The 18,937-nt window shown below is 41.3% G+C and overlaps 1 protein-coding gene across 2 annotated transcripts in view; it reads left to right on the top strand.

The window, feature by feature from the left end:
- ACVR2A (activin A receptor, type IIA) overlaps positions 1–18,937 on the top strand; it is a 63,843-nt gene that overhangs the window by 41,502 nt on the left and 3,404 nt on the right. Inside the window, exons 4-9 of one of the 2 annotated variants that reach the window (XM_008947194.1) lie at positions 3,025–3,051; positions 11,738–11,881; positions 13,147–13,290; positions 14,688–14,833; positions 15,874–15,988; positions 17,363–17,501. In XM_008947194.1, coding sequence (XP_008945442.1) covers positions 3,025–3,051; positions 11,738–11,881; positions 13,147–13,290; positions 14,688–14,833; positions 15,874–15,988; positions 17,363–17,501 — 715 coding nt within the window. The remainder of the gene's footprint in view (positions 1–3,024; positions 3,052–11,737; positions 11,882–13,146; positions 13,291–14,687; positions 14,834–15,873; positions 15,989–17,362; positions 17,502–18,937) is intronic. The other variant, XM_008947193.1, reaches the window with a different exon arrangement.

Raw genomic sequence — 18,937 nt, 5'->3', positions numbered from 1 at the left:
CCTGAGCGCGGGTGGCAAGGAGTTGATATGTTTTGCTCATTTAACTTTTACATCTCTTGAGCTTGGGCCAGAGTTGTCAGTCAATGCTAATTACAACTCTGGTGTTACCACTCTTGTCATCCCATAGATAGGACTGTAACCTATTTTATGGCATAACTGACACAAGTAACACATTTGGGACTTTTCAGTTCACAGAGCTGTGGCTCCCGATGTTTTACATCCATCCTGTGCAGAGACACATTAACCTCTTGTACTTTTTGAGTGCCCAAGTTATGAATATCTTGCTGGATCACAGAGTTGCTTTTTCTGTTTTGTGTTGTTTTTAAAAACAGAGTCATATGTTGAGAGGGTTGAAAAAACGCTTCACAGATTCACATAGTGTCATTTTTCTTCATAACCTATTTTTGTGCTTTCTTCTGAACCATTTGAAATTACTTGGGTCAAAGAGGCTTCACGTTTTTAACTGCTAAGCACAAGAAAGCCCTGATCTAGGCCTGCTTGGTGTCACCAGGAATCTGAAAATTCAGAATGGCCAGATCCTACTTAAACTGCTGCTGTCTATTAGTGTCCATAAGAGGTTGCCAGGGTTTGCCATTTCTTTCTCTCCTCAGAGGAGGATTACATACAAAAAAGTATGATTACATCTTCTAACCTCCTATATTTCATTTCCTTTAAGCTTTTCACCCAGCATTCCCTGTGCTGAGCACAATAATATTCTGTATGCTTCATTTTGGTTTTGTTTTTATTTTTTAACCCCATATGGATGAACTTCACTGGTCCTATATATGTAGAGAACATCCCATGTCTTCAAAAGTCATGTGCTGAGTGAACCAAGAATTAAGGACAGTGGCTGCACGTGTTTAATATAGAGTATTGATCTTATCATCCTTCTGGTCTCCAAAATTTTCTGAGCAGCACAAAATACTGTGGTTTTATGATGGCAATTTTGATGTGACTGCCTTTGCTGGCATTCCATAGTCTTTCTTCAGTGTATCTGTTCCTGAAGACACTCAAGTATAAATAGATCTTTGTACCTAGGTCATCGTTTTGATATCTCAGCTGTAAGAAATTAAAATTGAAAATAGTATCCCATAATGTGAGGAGAATAATGGTGAAGGAGAAGAACGTCTGGCAGTGACATACTCTGAACTGCTAACAGCAGCTCTGACCACACATGCAGCAGTGGAAAAACAAATTCTGTGTTGGAAACTAAGAGGAAAAGAACATGCAAGAAAACAAGCACCGCTCTTTGCTCCAGTTCTTAACCTCAGATGTCTGGTCTAGGCCACCAGAACTGAGCCAAGGAGTTTGGTGAGCAAGTGTGTGTCACTTCAGTGGTTTGTTTTCTGAAAACAGAGAGGTAGATAGTAATGGGACATATTTTATCATTGGCATTGGAAAAGATTTTCATTGCTTGTTTTTTAGTCTCTAAATTCACTGTTAGTGCATCAAATCTACCTGGTGCACTTAAAATTTCTGGAATAATCTTTGCCTTTGCCACACTAGGAAAGTCACAACTGGCTGCTGAAGAAGAATGAAGAAATTAAATCAAGTGTTCAGGGTTTTTTTTTTTTTTCCATTTTTTGTCTTCTGGGCTCATTTCTTTTTCTTCTTGTTGTTATAGATATTTTATATTATAACAGAAACATTATAACACTTGAAAAATGAAGAATAAGAAGGGGAGAGGTTTTTTTACAAGGACTTATTCCAAACCTAGGAAGATTAATAGCTACTTGAAAAATGCAAAGGAGAAGCCAGGTGCTTATATGAAATGGAAAAAGTGATTGATCAACAAAGAAAATCTGGAGCTCAGAAAGAGGAAGAATTAGAAAATAGATAGAGATTGAGTTAGAGCTTGTGAGTAGCTAGGGAGGAGTTAATGTTGGATACGTATCAGTGGTTAGTTAATGATTAACATACAATAAATGGCAGGGTTGCCATTAAAAAGGAATAGCTGAGTGATCTCAAGACTTGGACTGCTAGCTGCGTGCATGATTTCACATTTTCTAATGCTGCATTTCATATCTTCAGGACTAATAAGGATTTCTTCCATAATTGATGCCAATCAATAACAGGGATGACGCAGAAGAAAGATCTGGTGCTGTCCTTTGCTTGTGATACTGTGAGGCAGAACCACGATACAATTGTTTAAAGGAAAAAGCCCACAAATGCAGAGATACTGCAAAAATGCAGGAGGGAAGGTTATTTTAGATAAGGAATCCTTAATGTGTGGTAGGTAAATAGTATTCTGGCACTTTTTGTAGATTTCATGAGCCGTTACAATACAAGTAGTTCCTTAAAATCTCTAACAGCAGAGAATTTGTATGATAAATAATTGAAAACCAAGGACATAGTGATGAATTCATTTTCAATGCTGAGTATACAACCAGACATTCAGAACTTTGGTTCTAAATTTTGATAGCTTTAAAAAAAAATTATTCTTAAAGTACTTTCCTGCATTCTCAATTTGCTTTCAGAGTGAGCTATCTCCATTTAAATAAACCATAAATGCAACTTTATTTCTTTTAATCTTCAAGAGCTAAGAAAACACAAACCTAGACTTAAAGTATCTTATCTTAAATGGCAGCCTAAAGGGAACTTCATAATCAAAGTACAATTAAAAAACAGTTTCAAATGTGTTTCTATAGTAAACATCAAGTTACTTTGTGCTTTGTATTGATTCAAGCAGAGCATTGTCTCACTAACTGTGCTTTCAGTTCTCTGCCTTAGTCCTTGAAAGTTGGTTTAGTTTTAGGATTAGGCCTGTACAGAGTGAGAGACAGGAAGATGTGTGCCTGTTAGGTGAGGCTGGATGTAGGCAGTACTTCTGCTCTTCTCATCAATACTGACCTCGGATATACACATTTAACAACTGAGAAGACACTGAAGGCTTTTACAGCACTATATTTAATTTACTTTGAAGTGTTTCTGTTGTTCAGTCACTGTAAACAGTGATGTTCAAAATAATCTACGTTATTGAGACCACGTGTAGATTACAGCCTTAGTGCTTTGAAACAGTCACAGGAAGGCAGAAATACTGATCTCAGTGAGGTCTGCAGTCAGTCCTCTGCCTTCAGGAGCTTTGGAATAATTTTCTATAGCAAAATCCAGTTTGCTGCATATATCTTCAGATACTCTTCCCTGCAGGTTTAAGATTGATGTCTTTCAGGTAATCTTTACTATCTCTAAATGGATGAGAATCACCCATTTCACAAGGCATACAAAAGTAATTAATTTCACCTTGCAGTTTCCAAAGAATGGAGAGACTGTGGCTCATTGAATAGATGTCCTATTCAGGGAACTAGTTAGGCACAAATAAAGCAATCTGCAATAAATTTTTAATACAACAATTGACATTTATTTTGAACACTGTGTTTATGAAGATTTTTGTGACAAATTCAGAATATGGTTGTGGATAGCCCATTTTGGAAGAGACCACACTGCTTGTTTTTTTTGGTCTGATTGGTTACAGATATCACAATTATTTCCCTAATGGCTGATGAAACCTTTTGAAGTAGTTTTCAGGCAGTAAAAATAGTAAGTTAGTGTCTTCATATAAGTTTCTGTGTACATCACAGCTATTTTTGGGGGGAGGAGGGGTGTAATTGCTCCCAGTTTTTATTTATAAGAATCATATTAATTCCTGAAAGCATGTATTTGCATTTCTGCCATAGTCTAATAATACTTAAACTGGGAATCCTTGCATTTCTGATGAAAAGGCTGAGGTGGTGGTCTGTCCTCTGGAGGGAAGGACAATGATTTTAAAATGATAAGGTTTATGATGTGCATAAATCTCTCTGAAAATTTTCACACAAGTCTAATTTACCAGTGTTTAGGGGAAGCTGATCCCCTTAAGAGAGTAGTGAGAGGCTTGGGAGAGGACTTTTGGTTCTGTTTCATGTTTGCATTTTCTCATTATGGTAAGAGCAAAAAGGTTGAATTGATATATTTTTTTTCCCTTATATCTGAGGAATTGACATAATTCTCAGGAGCTGGAGAATTTGCATCATTTTTTCAGGAATATGTGCTATAAAGAGTTTTTTACAGGCACAGGAAGACATTTGTTGAATAACTGTTTCATACAAGTGGTGCTTTTTAGTTCTTTGACTGCTTGAGTCTACAGAGATATTTCTAGTACTCTGTTCAGTAGCCATTCCCTATCAGATTAGCAGATTGAGCAATATTTTTATTTTGCTTGGCTGATGCTTTGGACAAAGGAATACAGGGAGCCTGGAGGAGGAAGTTCCTCCAGTATCTGTGCCCGTGGTTTGTGGACTTTGTGCTGCAGGATCTTACTTGTAGGTGCCTGTGGAGTAGCTGTCAGTCATCCTGCAGGAGCCACCAGCTCCCAGGGACGTGAAGGGGAAGGTGATCAGCTAGCCTGAAAACCAGTTTAAAGGCTTGGGCTTTTTTGTTTAGTTTGGGGTGCTATTTCCCCCTATGGAGTGCCCCAAAATACTTGCAGGTTATAGGGGTCCTGCAAGAATCTGCTTCAGACTCTTGGGCTGGGTGTTGTCCTCATCTCTGGTGGTCTGCTGGCTGACTGCAAGAGGAGGAGGAGGAGGAGGAATCCTCTTGGGCTCCAGCATTCTTAGTGGCAGCAAGCTCTAGTACAGTACTTAAAAATCTGACTCCCAGCTAATCTAGCCTTCAAGAAATACTTCAGCCCTTCTGCTATGAATTATTCAGCTAGTGCTGAGTGTGTGCTAGGCAGTTCCCAAGCACAGCTCAGAGCCTCTTGCTGGCCCTGTGCTCTGTAGCACCCTAAGAACATAAAGACAAAAGGGAAGAAAAGGATGATTGCTGTTACATGGCACCTAAATGCTTCAAATGTTTGAATTTCGTGCTTTTGCAAGATTATAGTGTATAGGACAAATGAAATGGCTGAGGCAGAATTACAGGAGGAGGAATGAAGGTTTCTCAGTGCTTCTCTGCTTGAGGGCCAACGAGATTGTTCAGTGAAGAGGAGATCAAAGTAGCACAAATAAATATGTGTCATTAAAATATGCTTTAAGTTTCAGTAACAGTGCTCTGGGACTTTAGGTTTTTACTGTGAATTTCACTCCACAGTGTTTCCCTCTGTAAACTCGTGTGACTTGTCTGAATCTCCAGTATCATGACCTCCCTTTATGTATGCTGGGTATAGTCTTTCCAGGTTCACTTCTCCTAGTTGCACCTCTAGCCTGCCGGGTTTACCGATTAAATTTAGTAATACAGACCCAATAGGTGATGACCTCTTCGTTTATAAGGTTTAGACCTGCCTTGGACAATAAAGTTTGGGTTTTCCCCAGCTAGCCCCCAGTTGCAGGGAGTTTTTAGGAAAGACACGGCTGCCCTCTCCTGTTCTGTTGTGGCACAGCAAGAGATGAGTTTGCACAACTCGTGTTTGTGGGATTGATTTTCTGTATGTGTTTATATCCTGGTTTGTAGTAACATGAATGTTTGTACACCTGCAGTGGACAATTCTGGGTTTAATTATCAATTGAGTTAATGGTCTTTATAATAATATCTCTTTTGCCCATTTTTCTTTCTTAGCATATAAATGATGGAAATTTTTTTTATTATTTAAATGATCTGTTGTTTATACAGGAAAGTATTGGTATCCCCATGAATATTTTTGTTGTTAATTCACAAACAAATGACTTTCTCTGTTTTCTTAAAAGCTGTTTTTTTCACCCCATTCTTGGTATAAATAGTAATTTCTTTTGCCTGTGTTTTTTCCCCTCTCTACAAGCACGCCTTTCATATAATGATTGAGGTAAGATGCATTGATGTTTGTTCATGGTTATGGAAGTTTCTGTGGACATGTAAGAAGTTGTTTTAGTATGAATTACATTTTTTTTTCCAGTATTTTGGATAAGAAACCTGTAAGCACGCATGGTTTAAAAATACAGACTTAGTCTGTATTCCCTAAAACCGACCCTAGCGTCTCAGGCTGTCGTGTTCAGTGTCTGTAGGGGTTGCCAGAGCAATACACCAGTCAGTTTGTGGTTCTCCATCTGCAGACGAGCCCGTTTGTGTCCCTTCCACCCTGCATGGTGTGAGCAATGGAGGGGGCTCTGCTGGTCACCCCAGTCTCAGGCTGTGGGCCCAGCCAGCAGAGACCCAGAGTCCCACTGCAGCGGGACTGGGAGTGAGGGGCACGTCTGGGGGCACATCTGTCCTGTCTCTGGGTAGCTGTTGTCATCTCCCACCTGTGAACTGCCTGCAACTGTCTGAGGTGTGTGGTCTTCATGTTGTGGTTCCGGGTGCTGTGATGGGGTTTGTGTGACTCAGGAGCTCGGAGAAATGGATCCCCTGAAGAAAAATACTCTTTCACTACTGAGTCTCTACTTTGGCTTTTTCACTGGCTGGAAGTTAGAACTTGCATTAAGTTACTGATGCTTCACATCAAACTACAAGTTACTGTTAACTGAAATTAACTGAAAACTGCCAATTCACAAACTTGTTTGTTATTGCTAGGGTTTTAAAGTGAGTATTGAAGAAGTCCAGACTTGAGTTGTAGTATGAATGCACAATTTCTGTTGTCTCTACAGGTCTGTAATTAATAGCTGAAACGCCTCATAAGTGTAATTTAGAAGAAAATGCAATGCTGCTATTTAAATATTTTCCAGAATATCTTGCATCTTTAAAGAGTTACTGGAGTTCCTTCTAGTTGTTACTGGTGTGCTTTAGATGCCATAATTTCCGATGGGGAAGAAGCTCAAGTATTCTGCCTACAAGGAGCCACTCTGTCCGTACGACTTTGGGGAACATGTTTGCAAAGTGCAATAAAATAGTGGATTTTGCATGGTGAAAATGAGAAAAATTGTCACCAAATGTAGTTTGATACGAGTCATAGAGTCAATGACAAAATTTAAGAACTCTCTTACTCCTTTTACTGGTTTTGGATCTTATAGATTATCTGGTTGGAAATCAACCAGTCCCAGACTAGAAAGGGAGGAAACAACTGAGATAGTCATCAGACTCCTTCCATGAGAACCTGTCAGCCCTTGTCACAATATAAGCTGTAGAAATGTAACCAAGGGGAAATGTTGCACCATTTAACAAAGAAAATTTGCATGTGCCCTGGAAGTTTGAGAGCTTGTTTATATGGTGGAGTCAGGGAAGAGAAGCATGTCTGTGTACAGGCCTGTTGGGATAAGGGGTCTGTTTTTCCCTTTGTTGTACGTGGTGAATCGCACGATTCCGTCGCCAAGTGAGAGACGTGGCTGGAGATAAACTCCAGTGCTGACAGACTGTGTTGGGTTGTGTTCCTAATGGAGTCGTAGTTTCACCTTTGTTAAGCTTCTCTCTGATCTGGAGAACATTCTGGAAGATGCTTAGGGAAACCCATTTCTGGAAGTTACCATTCTTCAATGAACTTCCTCCCCTCTGTTCTTTTTCCAGCATGCCTGGGATGTGCTACCTGGCAGCTGACTGCGACTCCCAGCTATAAAGATCAGAACCAAAAAAGCCCTGCTTGAGATTTGAAATCCTTACAGTTCACAACTTAATTCGATGTCCATGGTGTTGAGGTGACCATACAACACAAACTTAGGGCTTTGAGCTAAAGGCCGAGGAAAACCTAGTTGATGCATCATATGACCTAGTCAGTTCAAGTACTCTTTGCCCATGTGGCTGCTTCTGCTTTTTGTCCAGTTGTAGATCCTTGAGCAGCTGGAGTGTTTCTCATGTAACTGCCCCAGGGTGAGGACAGAGCATGTCTTTGAGGAGATGGAGCACTTGGGGTGCAGTTCTGTGGGCTCACCACTCCTGAAGGAGAGAACCCTGCTCCCCTCTGCCCTGCCGTTCTTCTTGTAACCTGGACCTTGCTGCAAGCTGGCTCCATTTCCTAAACTGTCAGAACACTAGCCTGAGTTTTAGTACAAATAAATGAAGTTTTGGGCAGCACAGCGTATTGTCAGGATTTGCTGAGTGGCCAAACAAGCACCAGCATCAGCTGGTCACAGGGAAAGCTCGGGAAAGGGAAACTGGGCCCTTGCTCCTTGACAGCTGTGGCAAGCTGTTGGACTGATATATCCACTTTATATCTTTGCTCACGTTACATCATCAGCCTTGGCACCACAGAGCAGATTTTCAAAAGCCATACAAAAGTAATGATGCCTGTGGCACGCTAAGCATTTCTACCTAGAAGGAGAGCAAGTTGAAAATGCTGTCAAGGAGTGTTTCTGGACAAAAATAGTGCCTGTCCTTCTAGAGTAAATGCCTGTTGGTTGTGAACAAAGTTGTTCAGAAAAGAAAAAATGGAAAAAAAAAAAGAGGAAACTATTCTTTTTAGCTCTGTTAACAGAAGGCAATTACACTTTGCATCTGAAACCAGGATTTGTTTTGATTTGTGTGTGGGGGCGGGTGTTGCTTCTTCATAAGAAAAAGCCGGAAGTTTTGACTTCCTAGAAATGCTTCAGCATGAAAGGGAAACGTGCAGGGAACCACAGGAGGTGGCTATAAAAGGTAGTGGGGAAAAGATCTTGAGATACCAGGATTTTCTAGGAAATGATGAAATTTAGGTAAATGAAAATTATCGTGGTCTAACGTGAAAGTAAGAAGCCCCGGTTTTTGCTGACCACGTTTTACTGAGGAGTTTCTGCCTTCTCTCAGGTGACCATGCTGCAGTTTTTTTCACTGAATCTTTAAGAAGTGTTAAGTGGTCATTTGCTTGATGGCTGAGAATAAATTTACATGGTGTGTTTCAGAATATCAGCAGATTTGTTTGGGTGGTGGGCATGGAAAGCAAAGGACGTTGTCCTAGCCACTAAATCAAAGTGAGATTTGGAGTTACTTCCCAGAAATTGTTAATTTAGGCAAGTCACTGGGTTCAAAACTTTAAAAATTAGCTTTCTGATTGCCTGATGTCAAATCCCCAAATCCTGCACAGTGCTCAGGATTCCTAAAATAGCAGGATTCTTAAAAATAGCCAGTGAAAGTAGGCCTTTGTGAGTGAATTTGGGCATCTTGTTTCTCGTTTCGCTTGTAACTATTACAAATTGAGGACGGTGGTTTCCCGGGTGCCTGAAATATTCATAAAGCACTTTGGCATTGAATGAGAGGCAGCCCAGGAGGGAAAACTCTCAAGCTTCATTTTCTGTGTTGTTTGTCCAGTTTAAACCCTGCAATTTTGATGTAACAACTTCAAGCATCTGTCGCTGTCCTGTTTGTGAAAGGATTCCATACTTACATGGGGACAGTATTGTGTCTCTAATTCAAACTGCAAACTCTATCTTTCCTTACAGTTATTGATTTGTGGAATTAGCTTACAATTTCTTTACATTGCCATAAAACTGTCTCTCTGTGAAACTTGTGCTTTTTGAAGGATGTATTTGTTGCTGAATGAGAAACAAGGGAATGGTTGTTTATTCCTGCACCTAAACTCCTCAAACCTCGTGCTGGATACAGAAACACTCCTCTCCATTCTCACAGTAGTAAAGTATACTTAAAACCACAGTTGTTCCAAAAACGTCTTTAACATGCACAAGATTTTTAGGCTGCAGACTGAAGTGCTCAAATACTTAACTCTTGAGTGCTCTCAGTTGTTTCGTAGCAGCAACCACTCCAGTGTTTTTCATTCTTTCTCCTTAAAACAGTGTTACTGCTGTGACTGTTTGGGAAAAACTAGAGAAGCCAAGAGGACATTTTTTGAACAGTAGACTTCAAGGGTTTCTTTCATTGTGTTGTGCAGTGTGGATATCATTTAGAAGTAGTACCCACCTTTCATTTGTATGTTTGTTTCTTTCACATGTAATGTTGAGACTTGTGGTAGGGTGTTGTGGTCTCCACAGACCTTCAGTGCCACCAGAAGCAGCCACTCACCCTCCTCCTGTCTGTGGTCTAGCAGTTGGCCCCCGTGCTGTCATCACTGGCTCTCTGTGGTCATTTGGACTGAGGAACAAATAGTGGTTAAACTCATTCGAGGGCACCTGCAAGGAAGGTGGAGCTGCACCTTGTGGTGACAGTATTGGTAATTCTGCTTAGCCACCCCTGCACACCAGAACCTGATGTGTTTGCCTGCAGAAAAGAAGGATCAGAGAGAAGAGATCAAGTTTTTCTGGTTCTGTGCATAGGATGATATCCTTTGATGCAGAGGTGTATGTAAATGGATCTCATGTGTTTGTTCATAGTAGGGAAGAAGTTTATGTAGATAGGAGCTAATCTAACATGGTAGAATGGAGAGGGGAGGACAGTCTGGAAAGAAGCACATCTGGCAGTAAAGTAGAACATCTGCTTGGTATATTCAGATGTTTGTGATACAGAATGTCACACAGGATCCCAGCATGGTGGGGTCAGAAGGGACCTCTGGAGATCATCTTGTCCCACCCCCTGCTCCAGCAGCTCACCCACAGCAGGGTGCCCAGGGTCACAGCCAGGAGGGTTTGGAATCTCTCCAGAGCAGGAGTCTCCACAGCCTCTCTGGGCAGCTGCTCCAGGCTTGGGCACCCTCACTGGGAATTTTCTCCTCCTCTTCAGGTGGAGCCTCCTGGGTTCCAGTTGGTGCCTGTTTCCCCTTGTCCTGTCCCTGGGCACCACTGAGCAGAGTCTGGCCCCAGCCTCTTGCCTCCTGCCCTCTAGCTATTGGTAAACATTGGTCAGATCCCTTCTCAGGCTCCTCTTCTCCAGGCTGCACAGCCCCAGGGCTCTCAGCCTGTCCTGGCACAGAGATGCTCCAGCCCCTCAGCAGCTTTGTAGCCTCTGATGGCCTCTCTCCAGTAGTTCCTTGTCTCTTTTGAACTGGGAGCCCCGTACTGGACCCAGTCCTCCAGATGTGGCCTCATTAGGGCAGAGGAGAGGGGGAGGAGAACCTCCCTCTACCTGCTGGTCACCCTGTTCTGTGCAGAAGTTTTGTGCCATCTGCAGTTGTACTGCCCAGCTTGTGCTGTCGTTTGAGAAGGAATTTTTGAGCTAGCCCTGGGTATGGCCAAGTACTCACGTTTCAGTAGCCAACTGACTGTCTGCAGGAACTGAAGCTGGGAGCAGTAGGAGCTGATCAGTAGGCTGAAGGCTCAGAGCTGAGGTTCCTCACACCAGCATTGAGGGCTGGCTGTGAAAGGTGATGCTGTTCAGTTTCCTGTGCCAAACGCCTGCACTGTGCACGTGGTCAGTGGTTCCTGAGTGAAAGAAACATCAGTTATGTCCTGGGAGACCTTGTGGTGGCATTGCCTCCCTGTGTACTGGTTTGCAGCTTTGCATTCCCAGTAAGCATTGGAGCTTTTGAAGTGGAGCTGTGCTGGTATTGACTCAGTGGCTGGTGAGAACTGAACCAGTGACTGCAGACAGCTCATGTGGACATCTTCTGCTTCCTGGCTGAGGGCATCAGCCCTGTGGAAATGGACCTTGTGGCTGTGTAGAGTCCAGTCACCAGGCCCTTGAACTAAGGGCTTAAACAGGTCACCCATGTCAAACCAGCCAGCCCCCTAAATGTACCAAAGGTGCTCATTTGAATTCTCTGTCCTATATGTAATTAGTAAAACTTGATTATCTTTGTTCCTTAATTTCTGCTGTGCTTTTACACCTGGTTGGAGAGATTTATCCTGTAACTGTTGTGCTGTTGCTTGCAGATAAATTCTGAGCATGTTTTCAAACCTCACTTTCCTTTCCTGTGGAGAAGGGGTTTTGTTTCTGCCTTCTTTAAGGGTTGGGTACATGATATGAGTCTCTTCCAGTTTACAAGCCTTTATTTCTACTGCTGTCTTTGTAGATAGTACAAATGAGAGCAAAATTAATAAATTGAACCTGATTTCAGGATCCTGGACCACCACCACCTTCACCTTTGATGGGTTTGAAGCCACTGCAGCTGCTAGAGATCAAAGCCAGGGGAAGGTTTGGTTGTGTATGGAAAGCTCAACTACTAAATGAGTATGTGGCTGTCAAAATATTCCCTATTCAGGTAAGCAGAAGTTCCTAGTGCTCCTTGTAATACTGTAATGTTGAACCAGCTTTTCTAGGCACAGGAAGAGGCTTTTATTTGAGGGAATTTTCAGTATATACTGTAAATCTAGACAGAAATGTCCTAGGCTGATAAATATGCAGGTGGAGATTTATTGAATTAAAATAAGGATTTTAGTGCAGCAAACATCACTGAAGCAAACTTTGTGATGTTTCTAGTCATAAAATTACATCCTTGGCATGAATAATTTTAACTGGCTGTCACACATCTCTTAGCTGAGAAGAATTTGTTAATATTTTTTAAATTAAAATGTACTTAGAAGTAATGTCCTGAAATGCAAACGTATAAGGTGACTGTTCCAACTAAGTATGCCTCAGCTGAGTGAAGTAATATTGACTTCCCAGCACGTGCCCTCTGAAAGCCATGTTTGAGAATAGATTGCACTCATAATTTTAAGATCCAAGTCCAGTTAAAGAATGCAAAGGGGTCATAGGCAGTGATGTTGGGATAGATTTTACATTAATTAGAAACACCCACTGCTACCCGAGGTGAAGAAATGTGCTTGGATTTTCCAATGATTAACCAAGTGTTGCCTTGCTGAATAAACACATCTGCAGGTTCTTGTTCTTCTAGGAGAAATGTCATGTATTTATGCTGCTTTCAGCCATCAGCACAACATAAATTCAAGCTGAGACCTTGTTCATTATTTTTAATTAAGGAAAACCCATTTCTAATTCTTCCTAGGCTTCTTGTAGATGAATAAAATATAAACGTTCAACCATCCTCATAAGACCAGTTGTAATGATTTGCATTGTGTAGACTCCAGTCCTGATCTACAGCTTTCTGTGTCCCTGTGGTTCACATCTGTGATAGCTGAGGTTGTTGAGGTTGTTTTCAACAGTGGATGCTTGTTTACACAATTTTAAGTCCTCAGACAGTTTTCCAGAATATGTAATAGGTGTGAAGAAAGACAGGTTTTCATATTTCTGTATACATTAGTTCAGGAGTTCATAGCATAAATATTGTTATTAATCTGAACTACTGTAATTTTTAAATAACCAGCCTCATCCTGTTTATCCCATGCACTACTTTGTGGGGTTTCTTTTTCAGGAGCAAATCCTGTCTTGCCAAAAAAGTTTCAGTCTATTTGACAGATCACTTACAAATGCCCAATAAATTTCAGGAGGAGCCTTCTGCCAGGGAAGGAACCTCTTGTCCTCATTCTTGTGGGATTAACTTGGTTTGCTGTGTTCTGTTCTGTAAAGGACAAACAGTCGTGGCAGAACGAGTATGAAATCTACAGTTTGCCTGGAATGAAGCATGACAACATTCTGCAGTTCATTGGTGCAGAGAAACGAGGCACCAGCATTGATGTCGACCTCTGGTTGATTACAGCATTTCATGAAAAGGTATCTTTAGTGCTCACTGGACTTTGGGGTTTTTTTTTGTGATTGTGGCAGAGGAAGAACAGCCTTAGAAATTTGTTGTGAGGACCAGCTTGAGACAGCTAAGGAAATTTAAAATAGTGCTTGTGTGCTTTTAACTTGTCTCTCTTCATTGGAGATGAATATAGTGAAATTTATTTTTGGACAGGTGAAAAAATTGTCATCAGTTTGTATTTAATAGAGGAGTTGTTTTAGAAAACAAACAGAAATTCATGCTACTTTTTTACTTTTAAAAATGTGTAGTTTTGAATATTGCCCATCTAAATTTCTCTAAACTAAACAAACTCCTCCTTTTTTTTGTGTTAGTTTATTTTTTACTTGTGTTGATTGATTTGAGTCTATAAGAATGAAGTAATACTTAGGAATTCTAGTGTGATAACCACACTAAGAAACATAATTAAGAATAAATTTCACTGTTTTATTTTAGTCACTTAGATATGGGGATTTTTTAATATGTTTAACTGTCACCAGGCTGTAAGTACAAAGAGAAAAAAATAAATGAACAAAAAAAATCTAGAACTGGCAAGAGGCATTAAGAAGATGTTACCTGTAGCAGATTTGAGAAAATAAAGATGTGTATAATATGGACATGCTAATGCATGAAGGCCATGCCACAGATCTCTTCCTAGCATGGAGTGCTACATTCTTCATTCTGCCATTTTTGTCCCACTTGTGCCACTGCTTTAATAATTTAGAAAACTAGCTACTAAAATTTTTGACAGATTTTCACAATCCAGTAGGTAATACCAAGCTAATCTGCCTTTCTGAAAGGTTATTGCCATTTTTTGTTTGCTTCTTTTTTTTGTCTAAAGAGTTTTAAAAATCTCATTACTATTGGAAAAATGGTATCTGAGATTACTCTAATTGATGGAAAATAAAATCCTTTTTTCAAGTGTAGCCTCCACACTTTGACAGCTCTTTGTTCATTTTTCCCTTTTGTGTTGGCTTTTCACACAGAGACATCTCACAAACGGGATAATATGTAAATCCATGAAAATGTGTGTGGGGTGGGCTGTGGAAGTGAGTTTGAAGAGAAGAGCTTTATGTTGAATAATTTTTACTTTATATTATCTCTGTTTGTTCAGAGTGTTTATTTCACTCTGTTGTGAAGCTGGGTTAGTTTCAGACACAACCACTGTTGTGTTGCTGGTCCATAAGAAAAGACAGGCAGGTAAGAGTCCTCAAGAATGGTCACACACAGTTCAGCAAGATGGGTGAAGGTGAATCTCACCTGTAATTTCCTGTGCCTGGAGCATTCTGAGTCACACCTGCAGCAGCAGGGTTGTCTGGATAAAGAATTCAGGTATGAATTCTGAGCATGGAATCAAACTTGGAATGTTTTTTCCTGTGTCTCTGTGCAGGGCTCCTTAACAGACTTTCTCAAGGCTAACGTGGTCTCCTGGAACGAGCTGTGTCACATTGCCCAGACCATGGCCAGAGGCCTGGCATATCTCCACGAGGACATACCAGGGCTGAAGGATGGGCACAAACCTGCCATCTCCCACAGGTACAGTGTGTGTGACCTGTCCTGGGGTGGGCAGGTAACGTGGAGCTGGAGGATATGAAATAGAAGTATTCAAATAATTACTCTGGGATATCTTCCTTTCAGAGAAAAAAAACAATAAGAAAAATCTTCTCAGCCTAAGCTAGAATCTGGCTGATGTTGGCAGGACTTGGTGTGGTGATTGTGGTTAATGTCACAATTTATGGGGTTTTTTTTTATACAGTTAATGAAGTACCCTCAATTTTGCATTATAGCTGTTTGAAACAACTGAAACATATAAACCTAGCTTTAAGTAATACTAAAACCCTTATATCCATAACTTTAAGTAATATTGAATGTATTCATCAGACAGAAGCATTTACTGCCAGTGATGATACACCTCTTGCTGAGTGTAATTGCTGTTTGGTTGGGTTTTTTTAAGAGGTAGATAATAAAGCTATTAATAAAAGTAGGGAGCTGAAATGATAGTGGCAACCAAAGAAAAGATGGGCATGCAGAGTAAGAGAGATGCAGATCCTGCAGGATTTGGAATTTCCTGAGCAAAGCTGCTTGAGTGATGGTAAAATGGATGGCAGGGCGAGAGGTACAGCAGGACAGATGGGAGTCCCTGGATCGAGTCCATTCTCTTTTGTTTCTGCAGGAAATCATGTTTCTGCTTGTTAGAGACAATGGAGATTCATTTTTCCAAGTGTTTTGTTTCCAAGTATTTGGACAAACAAAGCACAGTTGCAATTAAAGCATCCAGTAACTCCATTTTATTCTGTTTCTGTATTGTATGTGCTTATAAATCTGTGTTTTAAAATGAAACATAAAATTATAGTTCCAGTTGCAGTATCCTGTGTTTCCATAAGAAGGAAGGTGTGCAAGTGTACTCCTAGGTTTTATTACTTTTCTTTTGGGTTTTAAATTGCTGCTTTATAATTTTCTTGCCTTCTGTATTATAACATTCTTTACTATATTTTTTTTTTTCCCTTAGAATTTTATATGGTATTTCATGTTCTAGCTCTCTAATGTGTTTTTTTTTTTTTTCCTTAACTTGAAAGGGACATCAAAAGCAAGAACGTGCTGCTGAAAAATAATCTTACAGCTTGTATTGCTGATTTTGGTCTAGCTTTAAAGTTTGAGGCTGGCAAGTCTGCAGGGGATACACATGGACAGGTAAATTCCCATTTATTTACATAAATGACACAATTGTTAGCTGCATGGGAATGGAAGGGGACTGTTTAGGCACCCTGTGTGCACAGGGTATGGTATCATCAACCCTATTTTCAGTGACCTCTAAGGAATGGGACAATTTGTGCTGTCTTCTCACAGGCAAAAAATAAAACACTTCTTTAGATAATAACAGATCACAGCTCTCCCCCTTCCCACATCTCATTACATTGGCCTCTTTCCCCACCTTATTTTAATTCTTTACTAAAGGGTTTGGACAAGAAAAAGTGGTCTTGCTTTATTTTACTAAATATTCTGAAATACACTGTTTAGAAATTGAGGAGTGACACCAGCAGCCAGTTTTTAATTTTCTGACCTAGCAACAGTGACTTTCCTGAAATGACAACAGCCTGCATGATGCCATACAGCAGAGAACTGTTTTAGTACCATGTACTTTTAAAATAACAAGCCTGAGCTTAGAGCATTATGGCTTCTGGAAAACTAAATCTATGTAATTTTAGGCAGAACTTCACAGTTTATGGTTGAGCGACAAAAATAAAGTCCTTGCAATAAAGATTATAAAACCTCAATCCCACCACTTGAGAGAAACATAGCTATTATCATGCAGGTTTAAGTAGTGGAGTGGATCTTGTTCAGACATCATGTAATTCTGCTTGGTTCAGATGACATAATTTCCTCACTGACTGTGGTCACAGAGAATAAACACGCCCAACATTTTTGTTTAGGAGTTTTGTGCAAGGGATTTTGCAGGAGTTTTGAGATGCACTTTGGTAACTGGTTTTCCTTGTAGGAGTTTTGTGCAAGGGATTTTGCAGTTTTGAGATGCACTTTGGTAACTAGTTTTCCTTGGGTATTTTTATTTCTGCTCCTGTCATGGGCAGAAACACAATCATGTTTTACATCCTCATGAGATGAAAAAATAAGAATCATGGCCTTCCTGTCATATCCTCATGAGATGAAAAAATAAGAATCGTGGCCTTCCTGCTGGAAGAAAATCACAGGATCATAGAATAGTTTGGGTTGGAAGGGACTTTTAAGGGTCATGTAGTCCAGCCCCTGTGCAGGGAGCAGGGCCAACTGCAACTGGATAAGAGATGGCAGTGAAAAAATGTTCAATTGTTATGCAAATGTGTTATTTTAATGTTTTATTTTTTATCCCTGCTTTGTAAGTATCCCTTCTAATTCCTCTTGCCTGCTGTTGGATAGGAAAAGACAAGAGACTTCCTGGACTTAGTCCTAAGCAAGGATAACCATGATAAAAATATAGCACAATATGATTAGAATCAGCATGAATGAGAGTGCTAATTGTGGTCCCCTGGATTTTTAAGTGTACAAGTGTCTCCTCTGCTGTCCTTCCAGGTGGGCACCCGGCGGTACATGGCTCCTGAGGTGCTGGAAGGTGCTATAAACTTCCAAAGGGATGCCTTCCTGAGGATAGACATGTATGCCATGGGACTGGTCCTCTGGGAGCTGGCCTCACGCTGCACCGCCTCCGACGGTAAGCGGTGTCCCCCTCCTGTGGGAAGACTTGGTCTGGTTTGGGGGAGCTGTATTGGAAGCAAAAAATGGGAAGGGAGGTTCTACGTATGCCGTATAATTTAATAAGGGTGGTAGTGCTGTGGGGAAATGGAGTGCCAGCAATTTGTAGTCACCTTGTAATTTAGTCTCCTCACTGTCTGGCATCCCAGGTAAAAGTTTTCTGATCCACAGACACATGTTGCTTTTCTTCTGCTGGTCCTGGTGAGGGAGAGAGTTACTGTGGGACTCCTGATGTGTTTGATGTTTCCCCAGTTCAGCCTGACAGTCCCAGTGCTGATAAGTTTATCTTAAACTATTGCTTCTGTTCATAAGCAAAAGCTCAGATCAGATTAACCTTGGTAACAAAGACACCCCACCAACACCCCTGAAAACAAATGTCTTCTGCTGTGCACCTGGACAGCGACCTGCCTTCTGGTGCTGCCTGTGGAGAAGGGTGCCATGGAGTCCAGTGCCTCCCTGCCCTCCACTTCTCTTTCTTCTCACTGACCTCATGTTAGTGCAGCTCATACTGCTGTCACAGCTTCTAGTTAATTGCTGAGATCCTAGAGACTGAAAATGTCAGACAGTGATGTCTGAGAATCCCTGTCTGCAGTGGAACCTTGGTTAGCTGTGGGTCCATCACTGTTTCTCATAAAGCAAACAACTGGATCCAACTTTTAAGCCATCAAGAAAAGTTATAAGATAAGATACCCAGTATCAAGTATGAGCAGTGTTCTTCAGGTTTTGCACAAAGGAGAACTTTTTTGTGGGTGCCCAGAACAAGTCAGGATCAATCAAGAAAAAGAAGACAGGTCTCTAACATGTGTGTGGGGAAGTTGCACTTCCAGTACAGTCTGTAAAGCAGCTGAACTCAGCTGAGTAAATAGGAGGGTTTCACTGGGGCTCGTGGTGCTGTCTGACAGAGCTGTGCTGTGAGGCTCCAGTGTGACAAGCTGAGGGGTACTGGAGATCTCCAGCAGACCTGCACGGTGCTTCTCTGCCTCAAGCACAGCTGCTCTGCTTCAGAGCTTCCTTGCTGAGCAGGAGCCACTGAGGAGGTTCTACCCTTTTAAAAATGTTAAGCTGTTTACTGACAGGCTTGACACCACCTCACACCAGTCCCCGAGCCTGCCCGTGTCCTGCATTGGTTTTTCATGCCTTGGTGCACTGCTACACAAGCACCTACATCTCACTGCAGGTGGGCCGTGGGTCTCCCTGGCCTGTGTGGTTATCACTGCAGAAAGCAAAGAAGGCACCAGGGGAGGAGAGCAGCTTTCCTGAGCCACAGCTCTGTGGAGCTCTGCAGTCACAGCTGCCTGTCTCACTGTGAGGCACAGAACTGCCTTGGTTGGAAGGGTCTTTGAGATGACCAGGTCCAGCCAGCAACCCATCCCTGCCAGGTTCCCACTGCCCCGT

Source organism: Merops nubicus, unplaced genomic scaffold (genome assembly GCF_000691845.1).
Source record: "Merops nubicus isolate BGI_N331 unplaced genomic scaffold, ASM69184v1 scaffold11019, whole genome shotgun sequence".
In the NCBI taxonomy this organism is placed as follows: domain Eukaryota; kingdom Metazoa; phylum Chordata; class Aves; order Coraciiformes; family Meropidae; genus Merops; species Merops nubicus.
This window is presented reverse-complemented; position numbering and strand designations above follow the sequence as displayed.